This window comes from Bombina bombina, chromosome 1, assembly GCF_027579735.1.
Source record: "Bombina bombina isolate aBomBom1 chromosome 1, aBomBom1.pri, whole genome shotgun sequence".
Taxonomy (NCBI): domain Eukaryota; kingdom Metazoa; phylum Chordata; class Amphibia; order Anura; family Bombinatoridae; genus Bombina; species Bombina bombina.
Window position 1 is genome coordinate 1,347,059,871 of NC_069499.1, and position 24,774 is coordinate 1,347,084,644.

At 37.7% G+C, this 24,774-nt stretch overlaps 1 protein-coding gene across 1 annotated transcript in view; it reads left to right on the forward strand.

The window, feature by feature from the left end:
- The window catches only part of NECTIN4 (nectin cell adhesion molecule 4), a 129,276-nt gene extending 107,621 nt beyond the window's left edge, over positions 1-21,655 (forward strand). The window contains exons 6-9 of the mRNA XM_053702995.1: positions 14,182-14,329; positions 15,035-15,116; positions 15,478-15,546; positions 16,922-21,655. Coding sequence (XP_053558970.1) covers positions 14,182-14,329; positions 15,035-15,116; positions 15,478-15,546; positions 16,922-17,227 — 605 coding nt within the window. The 3' untranslated portion in view covers positions 17,228-21,655. The remainder of the gene's footprint in view (positions 1-14,181; positions 14,330-15,034; positions 15,117-15,477; positions 15,547-16,921) is intronic.
- The last annotated feature ends 3,119 nt before the right edge of the window (positions 21,656-24,774 follow it).

The following is a 24,774-nucleotide window of genomic DNA, read 5'->3' on the forward strand; positions in this document are numbered from 1 at the left end:
GGGGGGATCCTTGTGGCTGCTTGTTGCACAGGGAGAGGCAGAGAATGAAGCTCTGTAAACATGTATAGTAATATATTATAGTAGTAATGTGTATAGTAATATATCATATTATAGTAGTAATGTATAGTAATATATCATATTATAGTAGTAATGTATAGTAATATATCATAGTAGTAATGTATAGTAATATATCATATTATAGTAGTAATGTATAGTAATATATCATATTATAGTAGTAATGTATAGTGATGTCGCGAATTGTTCGCCGGCGAATAGTTCCCGGCGAACATAGCATGTTCGCGTTCGCTGCGGCGGGGGAACATATGCGATGTTCGATCCGCCCCCTATTCGTCATCATTGAGTAATACTTTGACCCTGTACCTCACAGTCAGCAGACACATTCCAGCCAATCAGCAGCAGACACTCCCTCCCAGACCCTCCCACCTCTTGGACAACATCAATTTTAGATTCATTCGGAAGCTGCATTCTTAGTGAGAGGAGGGACAGTGTAGCTGCTGCTGATTTAATAGGGAAATCGATAGCTAGGCTAGTGTATTCAGTATCCACTACAGTCCTGAAGGACTCATCTGATCTCTGCTGTAAGGACAGCACCCCAAAAAGCCCTTTTTAGGGCTAGAACATCAGTCTGCTTTTTTTTTTCCCCTGTGTAATCTAATTGCAGTTGCCTGCCTGCCAGCGTGTGTGTCAGGCTCACAGCGTATACTGTGCCCACTTGCCCAGTGCCACCACTCATATCTGGTGTAACAGTAGTGTAAATTTAAAAAAAAAAACTTTTTTGACTGTGAAACATCAGTCTGCTTGTGTAATCTAATTGCAGTTGCCTGCCTGCCAGTGTGTGTGCCAGGCTCACAGCGTATACTGTGCCCACTTGCCCAGTGCCACCACTCATATCTGGTGTAACAGTAGTGTAAATTTAAAAAAAAAAACTTTTTTGACTGTGAAACATCAGTCTGCTTGTGTAATCTAATTGCAGTTGCCTGCCTGCCAGCATGTGTGTCAGGCTCACAGCGTATACTGTGCCCACTTGCCCAGTGCCACCACTCATATCTGGTGTAACAGTAGTGTAAATTTAAAAAAAAAAACTTTTTTGACTGTGAAACATCAGTCTGCTTGTGTAATCTAATTGCAGTTGCCTGCCTGCCAGCGTGTGTGTCAGGCTCACAGCGTATACTGTGCCCACTTGCCCAGTGCCACCACTCATATCTGGTGTAACAGTAGTGTAAATTTAAAAAAAAAAACTTTTTTGACTGTGAAACATCAGTCTGCTTGTGTAATCTAATTGCAGTTGCCAGCGTGTGTGTCAGGCTCACAGCGTATACTGTGCCCACTTGCCCAGTGCCACCACTCATATCTGGTGTAACAGTAGTGTAAATTTAAAAAAAAAAAACTTTTTTGACTGTGAAACATCAGTCTGCTTGTGTAATCTAATTGCAGTTGCCTGCCTGCCGGCATGTGTGCCAGGCTCACAGGGTATACTGTGCCCACTTGCCCAATGCCACCACTCATATCTGGTGTAACAGTAGTGTAAATTTTAAAAAAAAAACTTTTTGACTGTGAAACATCAGTCTGCTTGTGTAATCTAATTGCAGTTGCCTGCCTGCCAGCATGTGTGTCAGGCTCACAGTGTATACTGTGCCCACTTGCCCAGTGCCACCACTCATATCTGGTGTAACAGTAGTGTAAATTAAAAAAAAAAAAAAACTTTTTTGACTGTGAAACATCAGTCTGCTTGTGTAAACTAATTGCAGTTGCCTGCCTGCCAGCGTGTGTGTCAGGCTCACAGCATATACTGTGCCCACTTGCCCAGTGCCACCACTCATATCTTGTTTAATAGTAGTGTAAGTGTACATTTAAAAAAAACAAAAAACTTTTTTGACTGTGAAACATCAGTCTGCTTTTTTGTGTCAGGCTCACAGCGTATACTGTGCCCACTTGCCCAGTGCCACCACTCATATCTTGTTTAATAGTAGTGTAAGTGTACATTTAAAAAAAAAAAAAAAACTTTTTTGACTGTGAAACATCAGTCTGCTTTTTTGTGTCAGGCTCACAGCGTATACTGTGCCCACTTTCCCAGTGGCACCACTCATATCTTGTTTAATAGTAGTGTAAGTGTACATTTAAAAAAAAAAAAAAACTTTTTGGACTGTGAAACATCAGTCTGCATTTTTGTGTCAGACTCACAGCATATACTGTGCCCACTTGCCCAGTGGCACCACTCATATCTTGTTTAATAGTAGTGTAAGTGTACATTTAAAAAAAAAAAAAACTTTTTGGACTGTGAAACATCAGTCTGCTTTTTTGTGTCAAGCTCACAGCATATACTGTGCCCACTTGCCCAGTGGCACCACTCATATCTTGTTTAATAATAGTGTAAGTGTACATTTAAAAAAAACAAAAACTTTTTGGACTGTGAAACATCAGTCTGTTTTTTTGTGTCAGGCTCACAGCGTATACTGTGCCCACTTGCCCAGTGACACCACTCATATCTTGTTTAATAGTAGTGTAAGTGTACATTTAAAAAAAAAAAAAACTTTTTGGACTGTGAAACATCAGTCTGCTTTTTTGTGTCAGGCTCACAGCGTATACTGTGCCCACTTGCCCAGTGGCACCACTCATATCTTGTTTAATAGTAGTGTAAGTGTACATTTAAAAAAAACAAAAAACTTTTTGGACTGTGAAACATCAGTCTGCTTTTTTGTGTCAGGCTCACAGCGTATACTGTGCCCACTTGCCCAGTGGCACCACTCATATCTTGTTTAATAGTAGTGTAAGTGTACATTTAAAAAAAAAAAAACCTTTTTGGACTGTGAAACATCAGTCTGTTTTTTTGTGTCAGGCTCACAGCGTATACTGTGCCCACTTGCCCAGTGGCACCACTCATATCTTGTTTAATAGTAGTGTAAGTGTACATTTAAAAAAAAATGACAGGCAGAGGCAGGCCACCCCGCAGGTGTAGTCGTGGTGCTGTGATTCCCTTTGGCCCTAGAATAATGCCCAGTGTTCAGAGGCCACGTACCCTGAACTCGAACAGTTCTGAGGACATAGTTGACTGGCTAACACAGGACACCCAATCTTCTACAGCTTCCGCTCGGAACCTTGACGCACCATCCTCCTCCAGCTTAGCTTCGGGCACCTCTCAAGTTACCACTCGCCCCGCCTGCCGCCACCACCAACACTAGCACCACAGCCGCTTCACTTGATCTGTCAGAGGAGTTATTTACACATCAGTTGGAAGAAATGAGTGATGCACAACCATCATTGACAGAGGATGTAGATAACAGTGATATGTCTCAGTCAGGCAGCATTACAGACATGGACGTACGGTGTGATGATGATGATGTTGTACCCGCTGCTGCTTCCTTTGTTGAGTTGTCAGATACAAGTGAAGCGGTTGATGATGACGATGCGTCCATGGATGTCACGTGGGTGGCCGCTAGAAGAGAAGAAGAATAGGGGGAAAGTTCAGATGGGGAGACAGAGAGGAGGAGGAGGAGACGAGTTGGAAGCAGGGGGATGTCGTTGCAAGGAGCTAGTGGCACAGTCAGACAGCATGCATCGGCACCCGGGGTCAGCCAGACAGCACGCCAATCAACGCATGCTGTTGCCACCACCAGAATGCCGTCATTGCAGAGCTCAGCAGTGTGGCATTTTTTTTGTGTGTCTGCCTCTTACAACAGCGATGCCATTTGCAACCTTTGCCAAAAGAAACTGAGTCGTGGGAAGTCCAACACCCACCTAGGTACAACTGCTTTGCGAAGGCACATGATCGCACATCACAAACGCCTATGGGATCAACACATGAGTACAAGTAGCACACAAACTCAAAGCCGCCATCCTCCTCCTGGTCCAGCATCTTCAGCCACATCAACCACTGCTGTCCTCCTTGTCCCCTCTCAACCATCCGCCACTCCGTCTCTCGCCTTGAGCAGTTCCTGCTCATCAGCTCACAGTCAGGTGTCTGTTAAGGACATGTTAGAGCGTAAGAAGCCAATGTCACAAACTCACCGCCTTGCCCGGCATCTGACAGCTGGCTTGTCTGAACTCTTAGCCCGCCAGCTTTTTTTACCATACAAGCTGGTGGAGTCTGAGGCGTTCAAAAAATTTGTAGCTATTGAGACACCGCAGTGGAAGGTACCCGGCCGAAATTTCTTTGCACAAAAGGCAATCCCCAACCTGTACTCGATTGTGCAAAAGGAAGTACTGGCATGTCTGGCACACAGTGTTGGGGCAAGGGTCCATCTGACCACTGATATCTGGTCTGCAAAGCATGGTCAGGGCAGGTATATCGCCTACACTGCGCATTGGGTAAACCTGCTGACAGCTGCCATGCATGGAATGCGTGGCTCTGCAGAGGAGTTGGTGACACCGCCACGACTTGCAGGCAGGCCTGCTGCCACCTCCTCTACTCCTCCTACTCCATCCTCTTCCATAACCTCCTCGGCTGAGTCCTCTTCTGCTGCTGTGTCTTGCTCCACATCAACGGCAGCCCCCCAGCTCCCCAGGTACTATTCCACATACCGGATACGGCAGTGTCACGCCGTCTTGGGGCTGACTTGCCTGAAAGCAGAGAGTCACACCGGACCAGCACTCCTGTCCGCCTGAACGCACAGGTGGATCAGTGGCTGATTCCGCACCAACTGGAGATCGGCAAAGTGGTTTCTGACAATGGAAGAAATTTGGTGGCGGCATTGAATTTGGGCAAGTTGACACATGTTCCGTGCATAGCACATGTGTGTAATCTGATCGTACAACGCTTTGTGCATAAGTACCCAGGCTTACAGGACGTTCTGAAGCAGGCCAGGAAGGTGTGTGGCCATTTCAGGCGTTCCTACACGGCCATGGCGCACTTTTCAGATATCCAGCGGCGAAACAACATGCCAGTGAGGTGCTTGATTTGCGACAGCCCGACACGTTGGAATTCAACACTCCTAATGTTTGACCGCCTGATCCAACAAGAAAAAGCCGTTAACGACTATTTGTATGACCGGGGTGCTAGGACAGCCTCTGCGGAGCTGGGAATTTTTTTGCCACGTTACTGGACGCTCAACGCAATGCCTGTAGGCTCATGCGTCCTTTTGAGGAGGTGACAAACCTAGTCAGTCGCACTGAAGGCACCATCAGCGACATCATACCATTTGTTTTCTTCCTGGAGCGTGCCCTGCAAAGAGTGCTGGATCAGGCCATTGATGAGCGTGAAGAGGAAGAGTTGTGGTCACCATCACCACCAGAAACAGCCTTATCAGCATCGCTTGCTGTACCTGTGGCAACGCTGGAAGAGGATTGTGAGGAAGAGGAGTCAGAGGAGGAATGTGGCTTTGAGGAGGAGGAGGAAGACCAACCACAACAGGCATCCCAGGGTGCTCGTTGTCACCTATCTGGTACCCGTGGTGTTGTACGTGGCTGGGGGAAAGAAGATACCTTCAGTGAGATCACTGAGGATGAGGAATGGGACATGAGTAGCTCGGCATCCAACCTTGTGCAAATGGGGTCTTTCATGCTGTTGTGCCTGTTGAGGGACCCTCGTATAAAAAAGCTGAAGGAGAACGACCTGTACTGGGTGTCCACGCTACTAGACCCCCGGTATAAGCATAACATGCCTGAAATGATACTGAATTACCGCAAGTCGGAAAGGAAGCAGCAGTTCCAAAAGAAATTAAAAAGTATGCTTTACACAGCGTATAAGGATGATGTCACAGCACAACAGGAATCTAACAGGGGAAGAGGTGAAAGTAATCCTCCTCCTCCCACGACCACGCCGGCAAGGACAGGATGCTTTACAGACGTGTTGTTGATGGAGGACATGCTGAGCTTTTTAAGTCCTATGCATCGCCACAGCCCTTCGGGGTCCACCCTCAGAGAACGACTCGACCGACAGGTAGCAGACTACCTCGCCTTAACTGCAGATCTTGACACTCTGAGGAGCGATGAACCCCTTGACTACTGGGTGTGCAGGCTTGACCTGTGGCCTGAGCTATCCCAATTTGCGATAGAACTTCTGGCCTGCCCCGCTTCAAGTGTCCTGTCAGAAAGGACCTTCAGTGCAGCAGGAGGTATTGTCACTGAGAAGAGAAGTCGCCTAGGTCAAAAAAGTCTAGATTACCTTACCTTTATTAAGATGAATGAGGGATGGATCCCGAAGGGACTGACATTGGGCGATACATTCAACTAAAAAAGGCCTGATGAAATGAGCTGCCTTGGGCTAAAAATGGTCCACACGCTGCTGTATTTCATCTCTGAATGCCGGATGACTTGCGTGACTTATCCGCCACCAACTAGAGTTCAAGCCGCAATGTTTTAGGGCACTTTCTGCCTGGGAAACAAACATCAATTTTTCTGGCCGCTACTACAGCAGCGGCTGCAACAATACCTAATTTTTCAGGCATGTGTACATGCCTAATTTTTCTGGCCTCTGGTGCAGCACTGTGGCTTCAAAAACCAAACCAATAAAAAAGGCACATAACAGGGATTAAACTGATAGGAATAGTACTACTTAACACACCACTCCTATCTGGTGGCACATTAGATTGTACGCGCAGTGCCCCAAATTTGAAGTAGGAGGACCGACCAAGCATCTTTTTCCATCTCCCGGTTCCTAAAATCCATGCCATATACACGTCCCCTGATAGGGGACGTAACAGGGATTAAACTGATAAGAATAGTACTACTTAACACACCACTCATATCTGGTGGCACAGTAGATTGCACGCGCAGTGCCCCAAATTTGAAGTAGGAGGACCGACCAAGCATCTTTTTCCATCTCCCGGTTCCTAAAATCCATGCCATATACACGTCCCCTGATAGAGGACGTAACAGGGATTAAACTGATAAGAATAGTACTACTTAACATACCACTCATATCTGGTGGCACAGTAGATTGCACGCGCAGTGCCCCAAATTTGAAGTAGGAGGACCGACCAAGCATCTTTTTCCATCTCCCGGTTCCTAAAATCCATGCCATATACACGTCCCCTGATAGGGGACGTAACAGGGATTAAAATGATAGGAATAGTACTACTTAACACACCTTATAATAACGCAGAGAGAGGCAACGCAGAGAGAGGAGTCTGAAGAAGAGGAGTCAGAGGAGGAAGGTGGCTTTGAGGAGGTGGAAGACCAAACACAGCAGGCGTCCCAGGGGGCTTGTTGTCACCTTTCGGGGACCCTTGGTGTTGTACGTGGCTGGGTGGAGGAAGAGACCTTCAATGACATCAGTGAGGACAAGGAATGGGACATGGCTAGCTTGGTATCCAACCTTGTGCAAATGGGGAGTTTGCGGTTGTGCAAATGGACTGTTTGCGGTTGTTTGCGGTGCGTTAAACAGGGAGTTTGGTCTGTCACTGTGAAGCGGGCGTAACCCTTACACTACCTGATCAATACAACATCATACCTGATGTTTTAAAGCACGTTATTCCAAACAATTTAGGAATGTTAGGTGATGTATGCCCTTTATGGATTAAAACCAGACTCTGCATCAACTATGTAATTTTCCGTGGGAGTTTTGCCATGGATCCCCCTCCGGCATGCCACAGTCCAGGCGTTAGTCCCCTTGAAACAACTTTTCCATCACTATTGTGGCCAGAAAGAGTCCCTGTGGGTTTTAAAATGTGCCTGCCTATTGAAGTCAATGGCGGTTCGCTCGGTTCGCCCGTTCGCAAACTTTTGCGGAAGTTTGCGTTCGCGGTTCACAAACGCAAAATTTTATGTTGGCAACATCACTAGTAATGTATAGTAATATATCATATTATAGTAGTAATGTATAGTAATATATCATATTATAGTAGTAATGTATAGTAATATATTATAGTAGTAATGTATAGTAATATATCAGTCTTGTATACCTCCCATGCAATGAGCCCCTGACAGGCTGATTCAGTATGTTATTGATGATGGGCATATATTGTTTCTCCTTTTTTTATTATAAATGTAATAGAGCAGAGGTTGAAGAAAGCTACAATAAAAATAAACTTTATATTTTACATATTCCAACATTGGTAAAATGCATTACCAATAATAATTGGCATTTTATTATAATATTATCAAAGGTGAAAAGTGTGGTGTATCAGTTTCTTTAGATAATGAATCCCTGTGTTGTATCTGAATGAATATATGTAATTAAAACAGTAAGACCCTTTTAAATTCACTTCTATTTTCAAATGTGCTTTGTTCTCTTGGTTTTCCTTGTTGATAAAGAATATACAAATATCTTACACTAGTGGGAGCTAGCTGCTGATTGGTGCCTGCGCACATTTGTCTCTTGTGATTGGCTAACTAGATGTGTTCAGCTAGCTGCCAGTAGTGCAATGCTGTTAATTCAGCAATAGATAACAAGAGAATGAAGCAAATTTAATAATAGGAGTAAATTGGAAAGCTGTTTAAAATTGTTTGTTCTATGTAAATCATTAAATAAAATTTTGGGTTTTCCTGTCCCTTTAATCGCTTTAAATTGTTTTCTTTTATATGAGCGATATAAACCTTTAGTTTAATGTACTTGTTACTGTTCTAAAGCAAAATTACTAATGCACAGAACACACTAATTTACCCCCTTCACACTAAGGATGATAAAATGTAAGTATCAATTATCTGTGGCAACGGAAAATAGATTTCCTGTGTTGAGTATCCTTAATGAGACATTATACTCATATTTCTAGATTTCCTGTGTTGAGTATCCTTAATGAGACATTATACTCATATTTCTAGATTTCCTGTTCTGAGTATCCTTAATGAGACATTATACTCATATTTCTAGATTTCCTGTGTTGAGTATCCTTAATGAGACATTATACTCATATTTCTAGATTTCCTGTGTTGAGTATCCTTAATGAGACATTATACTCATATTTCTAGATTTCCTGTGTTGAGTATCCTTAATGAGACATTATACTCATATTTCTAGATTTCCTGTGTTGAGTATCCTTAATGAGACATTATACTATAATTTCTCAAACAGAAAATGTTTTAGAATGTATTTCTATGTATTTCATTATTTTGTATTGTTCAGGAACAGCATAATGGTCTAGTACTGAAAAAAACAACAACATTTTTATGACTGAATTATTTATTTATTTTTTATTTGTTTACATATGAATAACAGAAAAAAATGTAATTTTGGGTAATATGAAATAGTATTAAACAAGTATTTATACCTCATTATACTGTTCTCATCCACTATGACTAGCTTTTTAGATGTCATACTGGTCGCCTCCACTGTGAGTCACTCTACGCTTTCACAATCAAGGCTGCAAAGTAAATGTTTTTGTTAGCTAGGACCCAACCTATGGGCTGAGTAAATAAGTCACAGACACTTCAAGAGACTGGCCCTAGTCACACACTTGGTGCTTTGTTTTCAAGCTTCCCATGCAAAAGAGAGATCATATCTTTATACCTCCTCTGCTTAAATTTAAATAGACATAAAAAGCCTTGTGAATACAAAATACAAAGGAGTGCCCATATTTTACCAGAATTTAAAGGAGATTTGTTTTTACTTTTCATTATGACAAAAAAGGCTACATTAAAGGGACATTAAACCCAAATTTTTTCTTTCATGATCCAGACAGAGAATATAATTTTAAACAACATTCCAATTTACCTCTATTATCTAATTTGCTTCTTTCTTTAGATATCCTTTGTTGAAGAAATAGCAATGCACATGGGTCAGCCAATCACACGAGGCATCTATGTGCAGCCACCAATCAGCAGTTACTGAGCCTATCTAGATATGCTTTTCAGGAAAGAATATTTAGAGAATTAAGCAAATTAGATAATATGAGTAAATTAGAAAGTTGTTTATCTGAATCATGAAAGAATTTTTTTTTGGGTTTAATGTCCCTTTAACTGTCCCTTTAAATTGACAAAAACAATATGGGCTAGATTACATGTAGAGCGCTAATTTATCACTTGCCTGCAAATGGGTAAATTTGCCCGTTTGCAGGCACGCGATAAATAACCAACCGTCACAAGTGGCTTGTTATTGCTACTGTGATCTTGAGGAAGCAATAATTGCTTATTAAAGTAACCAGAGATCAGATATCTAGTTAATTTTATAAATGTGCCCCAAATGCCCCCATAATACATATATACACATGCCAATACATAAATACATATGTACACACATATAAACACACTCACATATATGCATATATCTATATACATACTTAGACATGTGTATCTCTATGTTAAAGCCCTTTGGAGTCCTTTTTTTTCCAAACACCTAAGACCTCATTTCTTTGAGCCCTTATAACTTTCTTTTGCAATTATTTAAAAAAAAAAAAAAAAAATTATTAGTCTTATTATGAGTGTAATTGTACTATTAAAGGGACATTATACACTCATTTTTTCTTTGCATAAATTTTTTGTAGATTATCTATTTATATAGCCCATACAGTTGTTTTTTTTTTAAATAAATGTATAGTTTTGCTTATTTTTAAATAACATTGCTCTGATTTTCAGACTCCAGCTTGCTCCTGTTTGTGTAAAGGGTCTTTTCATATGCAAAAGAAGGGGGAGGGGGGTAGTGTCTTATTTGCCACTTGCAGTGGGCTTTCCAGCTACCTTTTCAACAGAGCCAAACTGACAGCTTCTAAGTAAGTTTTTAAACAGTTTTATACTGGATTTTTATATCAGTATCTGTGCATCTTATTCTTTATAGTAGTGTCTATTACATGCAGTTATATGAAATTGAGTGTATACTGTCCCTTTAAATGTATTAATGTGTTTTGTGACACTTTTTTGTTTTGCGAAACAGTTAACCAGAGCTCTGTGGTCACGCTATCCAAGGGATCGAGTTTACTTTCAACTTGTAATATGAGTGATACATCTGACGCCGCGCACGAACAGACGCAATACACCCGATATTGCTTGCGCATAACTGTTTGTGTACCACTCGTAATCTGGCCCAAAATGTTTAATTAAGAATAATACATAAATAAGTTATAAAGTATTTTTGCCTCATGTAGTTTAGAAAACTTTGGATTTGTACAGGTCTGGAGAACATACTGCAGTCTTTAGATCCCTACCCATGCAACATGCTATACACGGATTGTCTGATAATCAGTTATATAAGTTAAGCATGGGGTGTGTCCTTAGGAAGCAAAATGCAAATTGTGCTAACACAACACTTTTAAAAAATGTTGTAAAAATAATTTTATTTGTATGCAGTCCTTAATTGCTGATATATATATATATATATATATATATATATATATATATATATATATATACAGTATATATATATATATATATATATATAAAACACGACTTTAATGTTCCTTTAAAGTATTTCACAACAGACATCCTGTTTATTGGACATATAAATACGCGATGAAGTGAAAGGGAACAGACTTTACTGCTATAAAGCTGTCAGAACAGAATATGACATAAGCACACTGGTAAAATGTAGCGAGTGATTTTTCAGTCACATAAAAATGTCATAGGGTGGCAATTTTAAACATCTTAAAACAATATAAAAAATAAACATATACCAGAATGCTATATGATATCCTCTAGGAGGTACAAATTACAAAATGTTTCAATAATCTAATCAAAGATATCTAAATAGATAGGTGTGCCAGATTAATAATAATATATGCAATATAGTAAAAACAGTTGCGGTGCAGTCGATGTATAAAATGTCCCAATAAACAACCACAATATGTGGAATACACCCCCAGACCAAGGAGTTACTTGTGATACTTAATGTCCAAATTTCCAGGAGAGAATAAGTCCCACGGATGGAGGTGTGGAATAGCAGTTGTTAGTAGGCAGCTCTCTAACTTCGTTCCAAAGGAGCAATCTGTTAAAGAAACACAAATGGAAAGAAGCGCCAATGGTGCTGATCAATGATGCATCTTAAGGAGATCAGAGCAGGAAAAAATGCACAGGGTACTCACGTGTAGGAAAGGCAATCAATCATGCCCATAGAAACAGGCTGGATTTCTGCAGCAGTCCAGCTAGCTGATGAGGTACAGGATACCAGCAATCAAAAGATACCAGCAAGCAAAGGGTACACACCAGCCAAACCGGTGTGTGCACAGGAGACCAAGATAAGGGATTCGTGCCCTATAGGTAGCGTAGCTCCAAGAGATACTGAACACTAAGAGGTTGTTTAAAATCAGCAAATAGTTTTATTTATTCATATTTGTGCCAGTAAAAACTTGAGCAAGTGGAGAAACAGTGCAACGCGTTTCTCAGTAAGAACTGTTTCATCAGGCATGTTTAACACATATTTTTCTGTCCTTAAATAGGATTACGCTACCAACCAGTCTACAAATCCCCCCCCCCCCCTTTCCCCCGTAACACATCTATTAACCAATGGGAACCCTTCATAAACTTTCAACACTCCCATCTTGCTGTGCTACTGTTTGTTAAACACAAAACACATTTGGATATATCTGCAATTATTCATAATGAGCGGTTAAGATACCTGCAGTGTCCTCAGTGTGCATATAAAAAGAAGGCACATTAACAGTATTTCAACATTAAATGTGTAATTGTTCACGGCAAAAACCTTTAGTGTACTCGGATGGGCAAAGAAAAGCTTTTCCTAATTGGTGGATGTCATTGTCAATCATGTTACGTCAAAAGCGTAACTACACAACCAGCCCATTCGGGAGTGAACATTGCGGCGTCTATGCCAAAACCCATTTCTAAACCAATCAAACAGGTGAAAAGATATATAGCACTGGGAGTAGACGCCGGAATGTAACCACGCCCATCGTGGTGTCAGAGCAAACGCCCATAATTCTAACCAATCCTATAGACGGATGTTTGTGCTGATAATAAACAATAATAAAACAGTGAAATTGTGCCTATCCTAAGGTGATAGGTTTTTTAAACATCTGGCTGTTACAGAGGGATGCAGTGCAATACTTTACAATGGATAAAATGCCCCAAACATAATATTATTAGGGGCAACCTGTACAGCAGGTTAAAGTTGCTTCTTGTATTCATGCAAATCTCTCATCTGTCCCGGATCTTGTGGGATTGTCATGGGTCTGCCCGTGTACCTGCCACAGTAAGGGCAAATGTCCCGGTTTCTAAGGGCTCTACCCACCAAATGGCCTGACTCTACTTAACCAAGCTTATGACACGCCCTGTTCAATGGACACCAACAGTCCCACCCCTCCCACTGTAGCTCCACCCCCCATAGACTGCCCATAAGACCCCTTAGATTAAACACCTTTTACTTTTGTGTAAAAAATGTGCCAAAACTCCCTAGAGAGGCTAAAAGGCTAATTTAATTTAAACTTCAGTTTTTAAAATGCTGAAAAAAAGGTGGTTTATGCAGTTTGCAGCATTTTGAAAAAGTATGTTACAAAATTTGCTTTTTGGCCACTGGAGAGAATGAGACAAGCACATTTTATTTTCCCCAAAGAAAGGGGGATTTAATGTCCCTTTAAGTTTTGTGTTTCCCAATATAAAGCAAAAATTCTACTGGACCTTCCTTTTCTTGCAGTTTATTTCCTTTTTATAATGAGATGCGCTAGTTTCCATTCATGATAAATGTATCTAGTGTTGATTTATAATTAATAACAGATGCTGGGTGTTCGGTACATGTCAAATTGTGGTGAAATTTTATTTTTGATTTGACTTTTGCAATATCACTTAATGATAACAGATACAAGTAACTTTCATATTGAAGGGACATGAAACCTCAAATGTTTATTTTATTATTCTGAAAGAGCATAACATTTTAAACACCTTCCCAACTTTAGTTCTATTATCAAATTTTCTGCATTCTCTTGGTAATCTTTGTTGAAGGAGCAGCAATGCATTACTGGGAATTAGTTGAACACATTGGGTGAGCCTATGAGAAGAGGCACATGCTGTAGGTACAACCACAATCAGTAGCTAGCTCCCAGATGTGCATTGCTGATCCTGGGCCTACTTAGGTATGCTTTTCAGGAAACAGCACTAAGAGAATGAAGCAAAGTAGACAATAGAAGTATATTTGTAAGTTGTTTAAAATTGTATGTTGTATCTGAACTATTTTTTATGTCCCTTTAAGGTAAAGCCTCATGTAAGCATGTGCCTTTATTCCTTGCCATGACAGGTATAAGTCTGAAGTTTCTCATGATTTTTCTTTATGCAAGTAATAGGCTTTTATTATATAAATATCTTGTTGGGGCACTCATGACTGATTCTTGATAATTTCTCCCTCCCTAGAGAGCCAGCCTAAGAAGGTTGATGTTGTTTCCATTTCTCTGGTGTCTGTGGCTGTGGTGACCGTGATCTTACTGGTAATCCTGGTCATAACGGTTCTCCTAGTTAATCGTCATCACAAAAGACGGACAAAGAGACTTTCAGAGAAAATGTAAGTTCTACTCTATGTGCAGTGCTTGTTAACCAGTTGTACCAATAAAATGGAGTTTAACCAGAGATCGTAATCTCTCCCATACTTCAAGTTTAGTAACACAAATAAAACAGGAAGTACAACTTGCTATATTCACTGACTAAAAATATCAGATAAGGATTATTATTGTTATCTACAACTTTATTTACAATGACACACTAGGAATGTGGAAATTTGAAGATCATCAGCACTGTATGGTAAAAAATGTAATCTTTATTAAAGACCCATGTTAAAATAGCAACGTTTCGGGGTTAACCCCTTAATCATGCCATTAGTCTGATGACATGATTAAGGGGTTAACCCCGAAACGTTGCTATTTTAACATGGGTCTTTAATAAAGATTACATTTTTTACCATACAGTGCTGGTGATCTTCGAATTTCTGGATTACTTTTTGGGTATTGCAGTTAACCCCCTGCACCGAGCACTATCAGTGGTGCTGCATTCCCATATACTTTGGACACTAGGAATGTGACCATCATCACCATATCATTTTAATCCTCTGTAGTACAAATAGTTATAGATTGTGACTGGTGTTGGATTGAGAGTAAGCAAAGCAGACAAATGTTCTCCCTGGCATATTGAATTGCAATTGTCTATTTTATTTAAGGTACAAAACATTTATAGCGGAGTAAAATACTGATTGTTATTCTTCTCTCTGTTCTAGTGAAGAGCTTTCTACTCTGTCCAGAGAGGCCTCACGAAGGAGACTGAATTCTACCACAGCTAGTACTGACACAAGGATGCAGGTATTGTCCTTGCAAACATTGATTTAAAAGATTATCAGGGCAATTTTGTTTTGTTAATCTTATCCAAAATAGTAGGTCTAAAGCTGTCTCATATATTCTCAAATGAATATGGTACAGTGTCCTTATCACTAACACAGGTGAGCTTTATCACCTATATACTCTCTTTCCATAGCAGTGCTTTAGCTTTTAACTTGAGAATAATAACATAATAATCTTCTGTTCTCTCAGTGCTTTTCCATACAATGCATTCTTCATTAAATTGTTTTTAAGATTTATATGAAGTACCCTCTTTATTTAAGAGACGTTTGTGTATACATTTATATTTTACTCTTCTTTTTTTTTATTTTTTCAACATTTTTAGCTAGAAGAAAGCATTCACCTGAGAAACCATCCTGACAGTCTGAGAGACCCAAGCTTAAGTTCAATGATGGTAAGAGTTCCAGTCTTCTGAATGTGCTGTGACTGTCCATCATACTCTTGAAATGAAATAAATAGCTCTTTATCGAGCAACGTTTATAGTAGAATCTGGCTAATGCATGGTGACAGAACCCTTGTATAAACTGAGAAAATCAACCAGTGACAATATTTTTTTTTTACATTTCTTCATCCCAATAATGAATGAGAATCAATCCATATGTGGTTACCTTCACCCTACAGTATACTGAAAGAATGGTCTCTGTTAAATAACCTTTACAAATACATTACAATAACTAAAAAAGAGATTGCATACCTTATTTATAAAATGAGTTAGATCGATAAATGTAACGAATCATGTCCTCTAGACATTGCTGCGAGCGGACAGCATATGCTGTCCACATCTATCTTTGGACAAGTATTTCGCCAGAAATGCTTGTGCAATGCTGCCCCCTCTGCTTCTGAAAGGAACATTAAACTCAAATTGTTTCTATCATGATTCAGAAAGAGCATATACTTTTAAACAACTTTCCACTTTATGTCTATTATCTAATTTGCTTAATTCTCTTGATATACTTTGTTGAAAAGCATATCTAAATAGTCTCAATAGCTGCTGATTGGTGGCTTCACCTAGATTCCTTGTGTGATTGGCTCAACCATGCTCTTGGTATTTCTTCAACAAAGGATATATAAATAATGAAAAAAAATAGATAATAGAAGTAAAATAAACACACAGTTCCCATAGACCGCAATGCAAAGGCACTTTTCAGTGTCGTTTTTTTTCTAACACCCCCACTTGTAATGTTAATTATCGCGTGATAATTTAGCACTCCACCTAGCCCTAAATATTTATAGGTATCTTCATACCTCCACAGTCACAGACTATTTACTTTTGCAATAGACAGAGAGAGGGCTCTACACTGTTTATGTAAAGGTCCATGAGAAGTTCATATTCAACATAGGTGTTGCAAATAAAGTTGACAATTATTAAAGGGATATGAAATGCAATGATTCAGATAGAGCATGCATTTTTAAGCAACTTTCTAATTTACTCGTTCTCTTGGTATCTTTATTTGAAAAAGCAGGAATCTAACATTAAAAGCCAGTCCATTTTTGGTTCAGCACACTGGGTAGCACTCGCTGATTGGTGGCTACAAACAAATAGTGCAGGGAACAAGTATTCATGGGAACGAATGTCCTTGAATGTTCAATGAAAATGTCTTCCCTGCACATCACTAATATATATATATCTCAATCAAAAAACACAATTTTTTCATTATGTTTTGCTTTTCATATAACAATTTTAACTAACCAAGTATTATGGTTATTATTGAAATATTTATAATAAAAAGGTTCTATTTGATTTGCTGATCTTTGGGTATTTTTGGCAGGGTGAAGAATGCGACAGGCGAAGTTATTCCACATTAACAACTGTAAGGGAAACAGAAACCCAGACTGAACTTTTATCTACTGTGCCAGATGAAGATGTGAAGGAAGAAAATGAAGACTTAGTCGAGAAGGATGAGCAGATCGAAGAGAAAGATCAAGATCAGATTGACCGAGATGGCACTGGTGGGATTGAGAACCAGCCATTTATAAAACAGGGAATGACACACTTTTATCAGGAGAATGGCACATTAAGGGCAAAACCCAGCACCAATGGTATATACATCAACGGTCGGGGTCATCTAGTATAACCATAGCTTATAGGACAATGTGGACTGAACCAAATCACTGACATTATAAAGAAAATGCAGAGATATACTGACCTGAATGGCAGGATGCCAAAACATTCTTTGTAGTCCAAATGTGCCATATTTGTACTACAGACTGTATCATGTACAAGTGTCCGCAGTGCTTACAGGTTTACACAGTGCTGCAAAACAAAAACTATGTGGAATACCATATATGCCCACCACAACCTGGTATATAACTTTTCACTGGAATGGTAGTTTCACTAACAAAAAAAAATTGTTTTATTAAAATTGTCCATACAGGAGCATCATCCAAATCATCTTTGTTTCAACAAACTTCATCTACCAAGAACATTTTTTTTAAATGTAAACTACTAAACAATCTGTGTCACTTTCCTCTGGGCTTCCTGGGAACTGATACGATAAAGAGTAATGAACAATGATATAATACATCATAAACCTTACGTTGAGGTCAAACTGTTTTATCCAATGTAAAAACTGTAATCTGAGCTGCCTGCGTCAGGATGTGCTAATTGTTATTAAGATATACTAAGAAAATTTTAACTCCTAAAATGTGAATGGCAAGACAAGAGAATGCCATGCAACCGTGGCGGTCAAGCCTGCCTCTGCGGATCTGATTTATAAACAAAGTGTTGACTTGCACAGAGTGTAACTTCCTATGAAATCAAAATGTAGGATAGAAAAAAATGTAAACTTTGTGGTATTATTCATATATCACTTTCAGGGAAATAGACGCAGGTGGGCTTCAGAAAGCTGGGTCTTTTCTGTTTCTTTTATGATCTTGTGCTTATATTTGTGTTATTTGTGTTTATGGTGAGTGTACACACATCAGTTACAATGGAATGGTCATGTTTAACATGCTGGGTTCTTTATAAAATCAAAAGCTCACTGTGTTTAATTTCTACATAATCCTGTAAAACACATTTTGCGGCAGTGGCACAATGTTCTAATTGGCAGCTGAATTTGAGAGTTTGGGCTACTGCTCCATGTACTAAGGAGTGAATGCAGCGTTGGCGCACTTGTGGGGCAGGCTCACTCAGGCTAGCCTGCTTACCGCAATGTAATAAGTAGCGGTCATATGAGGTGGCGGAGATAAATAACACCAAGCATGTTTGTTCGGTGTGATCGACAAGGTCACGCAGAAGCAGGGGGCAGAGCTGCACATGCAAATGCTTGTGCAATAGTACAAGTGGGCAGCAGATGTTCATCGTGCAGATTCACTGTGAAGATAGGCGGACAGATATCCAAGTAAGGAACCTTGTCCATCTGCACATTGATAGATGGGGCCCTTTTTGACACTATGAATGCTAAAAATAACCAATTCCTAGGTTAACAAACAGTTCATGGTTTTAAATTTGCTACCATATGGTACTCAAGCAGACTATTGGCTTCATGATCAAAAATTCCATTGAATGAATAGAAATCACACAAAACCTTAGCTATGGGGCATTATATTGTAATATATGTGTTTCCCCTTCACATCCAGAAACCTGCATAGCTAGAGAAATAGCTATCACGCTAGCATTTTACTTTTTAAAGTTATTTGAGTAATTGCAGAATGCTAACAAGGCTTGTAAGTAGGGATGGGCGAATGTTTCTAAAAATTTGAAATTTAAAACAAATTTTGATACATTCGTTCGTTCGAATCGAATTTTGAATGTTTATATAACATTCTAACATTCTATTTTCGAATTTTCGTTTTCAAATTTTTCAATAAAATTCGAAAATATTCATTCGAATAATAGAATGTTTAGCTATGTATTCATTCAATTTCGAAATGTAATATTCGAATTCGAATGTGACATTCGAATTTGAATGTGACATTCAAATTTGAAATAGTATTTCTAGTCTACAACTGTGTTTAATAAATGTAATATTCGCATTCGAATGCTACATTCGAATTTGAATGTCACATTCTAATTTGAAATAGTATTTCTAGTCTAATACTGTGTTTTAAATGTGATATTCGATTCAAATGTGATATTCAATTCGAATGTGACATTTAAAATAGTATTTCTAGTCTAATACTGTGTTTTATAAATGTAATATTCGAATTCGAATGTGACATTCGATTCAAATGTGATATTCGATTCGAATGCGACATTCGAAATAGTGTTTCTAGTCTACAATTGTGTTTTATAAATGTGACATTCGAATTCGAATGTGACATTCGAAAACTGTAAATAACATTCGAAAATCGAATTTTAAGAATATTCGTTCTTATCAACATTCTATTATGTAAATCAAATTTCTACAATAACATTCGTTCTAACATTCGAATTCGGATATAAACACATTCGCCCATCCCTACTTGTAAGATAATCTTGGCAGAGAGGAGAGCTTTAGATCATTAGGCCCTGCCTAGATCATCAGACTGGAAAACTAAATGAATTAAGATAAAAATATACATCAATACTTTAGCAAATTTAACAAATACAAGTGCACAGTTTATTGAAACAAAAAAATAACTATATCCTCCTTTAAAAAGCATAGGACATATATAAAAAAATATTAATGACCAAACTGTTTCAATGTCTTAGGGAATCTGTCCTATCTATCTATCTATCTATCTATCTATCTATCTATCTATCTATATGTCTGTCTGTCTTTAATTTTTTTCCTTATTAGATTTTTGTTGTAATAGTATAATGGTGTAAAATATAAGTAAATTCCCTTACATTCTGAAGCAGTTTGGTTATATATGTATATTTTATTATACGTTTTATCTAACACGTTTTTATGAAGAATATGTCTGTAATGTTTTTTTTCTGATTATGCACCAGTATTATAAATCCAGACCTTTTGATTATGTATTCTACATATATACTCTACAAAAAGGAAATCTATTTTGTACTTTATTAAGGAAATAAAAAAAATAGGACATGGCCATTCCAGTTTAATATGAAGAACTGACTCTTTGTTAATAGTGTACAACCCTTCCCCTTATGGGATAATGTGTTTATTGCCATTCCATATCACACAATTAAGTCATTTAAACAAATGTAAATAGAACTTGAAAGAATGTACATATTTTTTTCTTTAAACGTTTCTATTTATATGTGCTGTAAATATTTTATATATATTTATATAATGGGTTTTTACTTTTTTTTGTTTGTTTTTTATCATGGCAATTTTTTTTTTATATATGTAAATTTGATTATAGACCCTCCAAATATTTAAAGGGACAGTTTACTCAAAAATGTTCTCCCCTTTAATTTATTCCCAATGATCCACTTTACCTGCTGGAGTGTATTAAATTGTTTACAAGTATTTTCATTACCCTTATATTGGCATTTGAATTAGTTTATTTAGCCTGTGGTATCCCCACCTCTTCTGAAAGTTTTTGGCCACGAGGCCAAGCTGTATTAACACAGCCTGTAGAAGAAATTACACTCCCAGTGGGTTATAGAAGCAATAAGGTAATAAAATGTTAATTTTCCATTGTTCTCTCCAAGTATTGGTGATTGGTGTATGGACAGATATAAGATAAAGAAGCAGGTATATGTACACAATGTGATACAGTAATGAGATCTGATTATACCTACAAGCTCAACCCATTTTATTAGGTTGTGGCTTCAAAACACAAAATCACCTAATTCATATACACAAATAAGCCTTAAAAAAGCGAATCTCATATATTTTATTCTCTGCAGCTGGTAAAAAAAGTAATTGGAAACACATTAAGGGAAAAACAATTTTATAGTATACTGTCCCTTTAAGATGAAGTCTTTGGAGAAAAAATACAATTACTCTTCTAGAGGTATTCAAAACATCTGAGAAATCAAAAATAATGGGCAACATTTTATTTCACCCTAAATGCCACTTATACATTTTAAGGTGAAACTTCAAAAAGAGTCACGTTAAACTTCTATGTAAAATAATGAGTAAAAAGGCTGGGCTGTTGGTGATGAACAATTTGTTTTACTTTGTTAAAAAGATTTTTAAATTATAGTTAATAAATACAACACATTATTTGGAGAAGCATGATGGATACAACATTTATACATTTTACAGAGAAAGAAATGATTAGTTTAAACACCATAAAAAATGTTGTTGCCCAACACACGGAAGAACGGATGCCTTGGTTTGTCTGAATTGCCTTTTTTTCTGAAAAGTAATATTTTTGAAAGACGGGTAAAAAGCATTATGTTTCCTACCCCAAAAAAGGATTTGAGACAGTATATTTTACAATGTAAAACAGATGTAAAGATAAAAATGGGAGGCCTAATACCGGAACATTGTTGTAGCCTGCTTTTTGGATTCTGAACGAGTGCCACCTACTGGACAAACTAATATAAATATGTACATTATTATAATAAAAATAAAAAATGTTGTGTATGGGGAATAATTTGTTTTATGGAAAATCCCTGTGAAGTTTGGGAAGACATAAATAAAGTATATTTACTTAAATATTTAGGTATTTTTCAAAAAACAGTATTTGTTTTATATTTTTTTTTAAAAGGCATCTAACAATATGTTTATTATATATATATATATATATAAATATATATATATAAATATATATAGAGAGAGTATATATCTATATATATAGATATATGTGTGTGTATGTATGTGTATATATATATATATATATATATATATATATGTATATATATATATATATATATATACAGTATATATTCTATCTATCTATCTATCTATCTATCTATCTATCTATCTATCTATCTATCTATCTATATATATATTACATGGTGTTGGTAGAAGAGATGAATCATGTCTTCTTCCCATGCATATATGTCCATTTTTGGATTAAATTTACATATTTGCTAATGCACAGCATGTTTTTTTTACAGACAGCACGATTACTTTTTATTCCAAACTTATCTTTTTACATTAATTAAAAATGGACATTCAACTCAAAAATGTTATCATATGTATAAAAGAGTAATATTTAAGCATGTAAAAAGTATTCTGCACAAAAAATGTAAAGCAGTTTATTTAGACTTTAAGGCTAACCAGTCTGTGTACAACTGGTCCTTAAGGACTGATTACTCACTGGACCAGTCATAACACCCCAATAGAAAGGTCCAACTCTGTAGGTGAGCTTCAGGCAGATGATCTGATAATTTTTTTACATGGCTTTACTAATTATTGTTCTGCCCATGACCCTAAGCAACCCACTACTAGGCAGCCACTAAGAGGACAAATCACCCTAATGAATCCTCTATTTTAAAGTGTATGCCACAATTAAGGACCTTCCCACCAAAAGGACCCCAACTGCACCCACCTCAAAAGCTTGCAGGGGAATCACTCTGTACCTACAAAATTCACAATCTTGACTGGAGTCATCTTCCTTGTTTTACCCATGTAAGAAACTTGGTTCTTCTATATTGAAGGGCACATCTTCAGTGACAAATGACCATTGTGGGAAAATCATTAACCAACCAGAGAGATAGTGACTCAGATGATTATTGGTCACGCACCCTGACATTATGGCTTTTCCTGACCCTTCTTTCAGACACTCTATTTAGCAGATTACGCTGTCTGATTAATGCAAAACAGCATTGCCATTCATTATCTTGCCAATTACTTAGACAAGAAGAGGTTCTTAACTTATTATTACTTATTAAAATATTTATGTAAAACATACCTTCAGCATCTCACATTTTTCTCAATATGCTTAGTAAAATGAAGGACAGTGTTCTGTTCTTCTCCCAAATTAACATTTTGAATTCCTGATAGGGTAAAAAATAACACTTTTTTTTAGCAGTTCTCTGAACTACAGATGAAAAGATTACAAAAATATATCCAATTAAAGGGACAGTTTACTCAAAAAATTTCTCCCCTTTAATTTGTTCCCAATGATCCACTTTACCTGCTGGTGTGTATTAAATTGTTTACAAGTGTTTACTTTACCCTTATATTGGCATTTGAAATAGTTGATTTAGCCTGTGGTATCCTCACCTATTCTAAAAGTGTCTGGCCTTTACGTACAAGCTATGGATAAGTTGTGAATAAATTACTCTCCCAGTGGGGTGTGGAAGAGATAAGGTAATAAAATGTTAATTTTCCATTGTTCTCTCCAAGTAATGAGATCTGATTAAACCTACAAGCTTAACCCATTTTATTAGGTTGAGGCTTCAAAACACAAAATCAGCTATTTCATATACACAAATAAACCTTAAAAAGCAAATTCTCATACATTTTATACATTTTTATACAGTCGGTAAAAAACAAGTAGAACACATTCGGCTAGATTACGAGTTGTGTGTTAGGGTAAAAAAGCAGCATTAAGAGGTGCTGCTTTTTTACGCCCGCTGGTATTACGAGTCTTGAAGGTTTAGGGACACCGCACACTTCTTTGGCCTTACCGCAAAACGACTTACGTAAACTTCGTAAAGTCTTTTTTCTATGGGACTTCCATAGCGCCGGTATTACGAGTCTGTCCTGGGAGGCCAAAAAGTGAGCGGTACACCCTACCCTGTTAAGATCCCTAACGCATTTAAAAGTCAATAGTTATGAGTTTTATGGTGCAACGCCGTAACATAAAACTCATAACTAAAGTTCTAAAAAGTACACTAACACCCATAAACTACCTATTAACCCCTAAACCGAGGCCCTCCTGCATCGCAAATACTATAATAAAATTAGTAACCCCTAATCTGCCGCTCCGGACATTGCTGCCACCTACATTATATTTATGAACCCCTAATCTGCTGCCCCCAACATCGCCGCCACCTACCTACATTTATGAACCCCTAATCTGCCGCCCCCAATGTCGCCACCACTATATTAAAGTTATTAACCCCTAAATCTAACTCTAACCCTAAACCTAACACCCACTAACTTAAATATAATTTAAATAAATCTAAATAAATATTCCTATCATTAACTAAATAATTCCTATTTAAAACTAAATACTTGCCTATAAAATAAACCCTAAGCTAGCTACAATATAACTAGTAGTTACATTGTAGCTATCTTAGGGTTTATTTTTATTTTACAGGCAAGTTTGTATTTATTTTAACTAGGTAAAATAAAACCTAACCTAAGTTACACTAACACCTAACACTACACTATAATTAAATAAATTAACTAAATTAAATACAATTACCTAAATTAAATTAAATTAGCTAAAGTACAAAAAACAAACAAACACTAAAGTACAGAAAATTAAAAAAACAAATTACAGATCTTTAAACTAATTACACCTAATTTAATAGCCCTATTAAAATAAAAAAGCCCCCCCAAAATAAAAAAAACCTAGCCTAAACTAAACTACCAATAGCCCTTAAAAGGGCCTTTTGCTGGGCATTGCCCCAAAGTAATCAGCTCTTTTACCTGTAAAAAAAAATACAAACAACTGCCCAACAGTAAAACCCACCACCCACACAACCAACCCCCAAAATAAAATAATATCTAAAAAAAACCTAAGCTCCCCATTGCCCTGAAAAGGGCATTTGGCTGGGCATTGCCCTTAAAAGGGCAGTTAGCTCTTTTGCAGGCCCAGTGTTAGGTTTTTTTAAGGGTGTATTGGGTGGGTTTTATTTTTAGGTTAGGGACTTTGG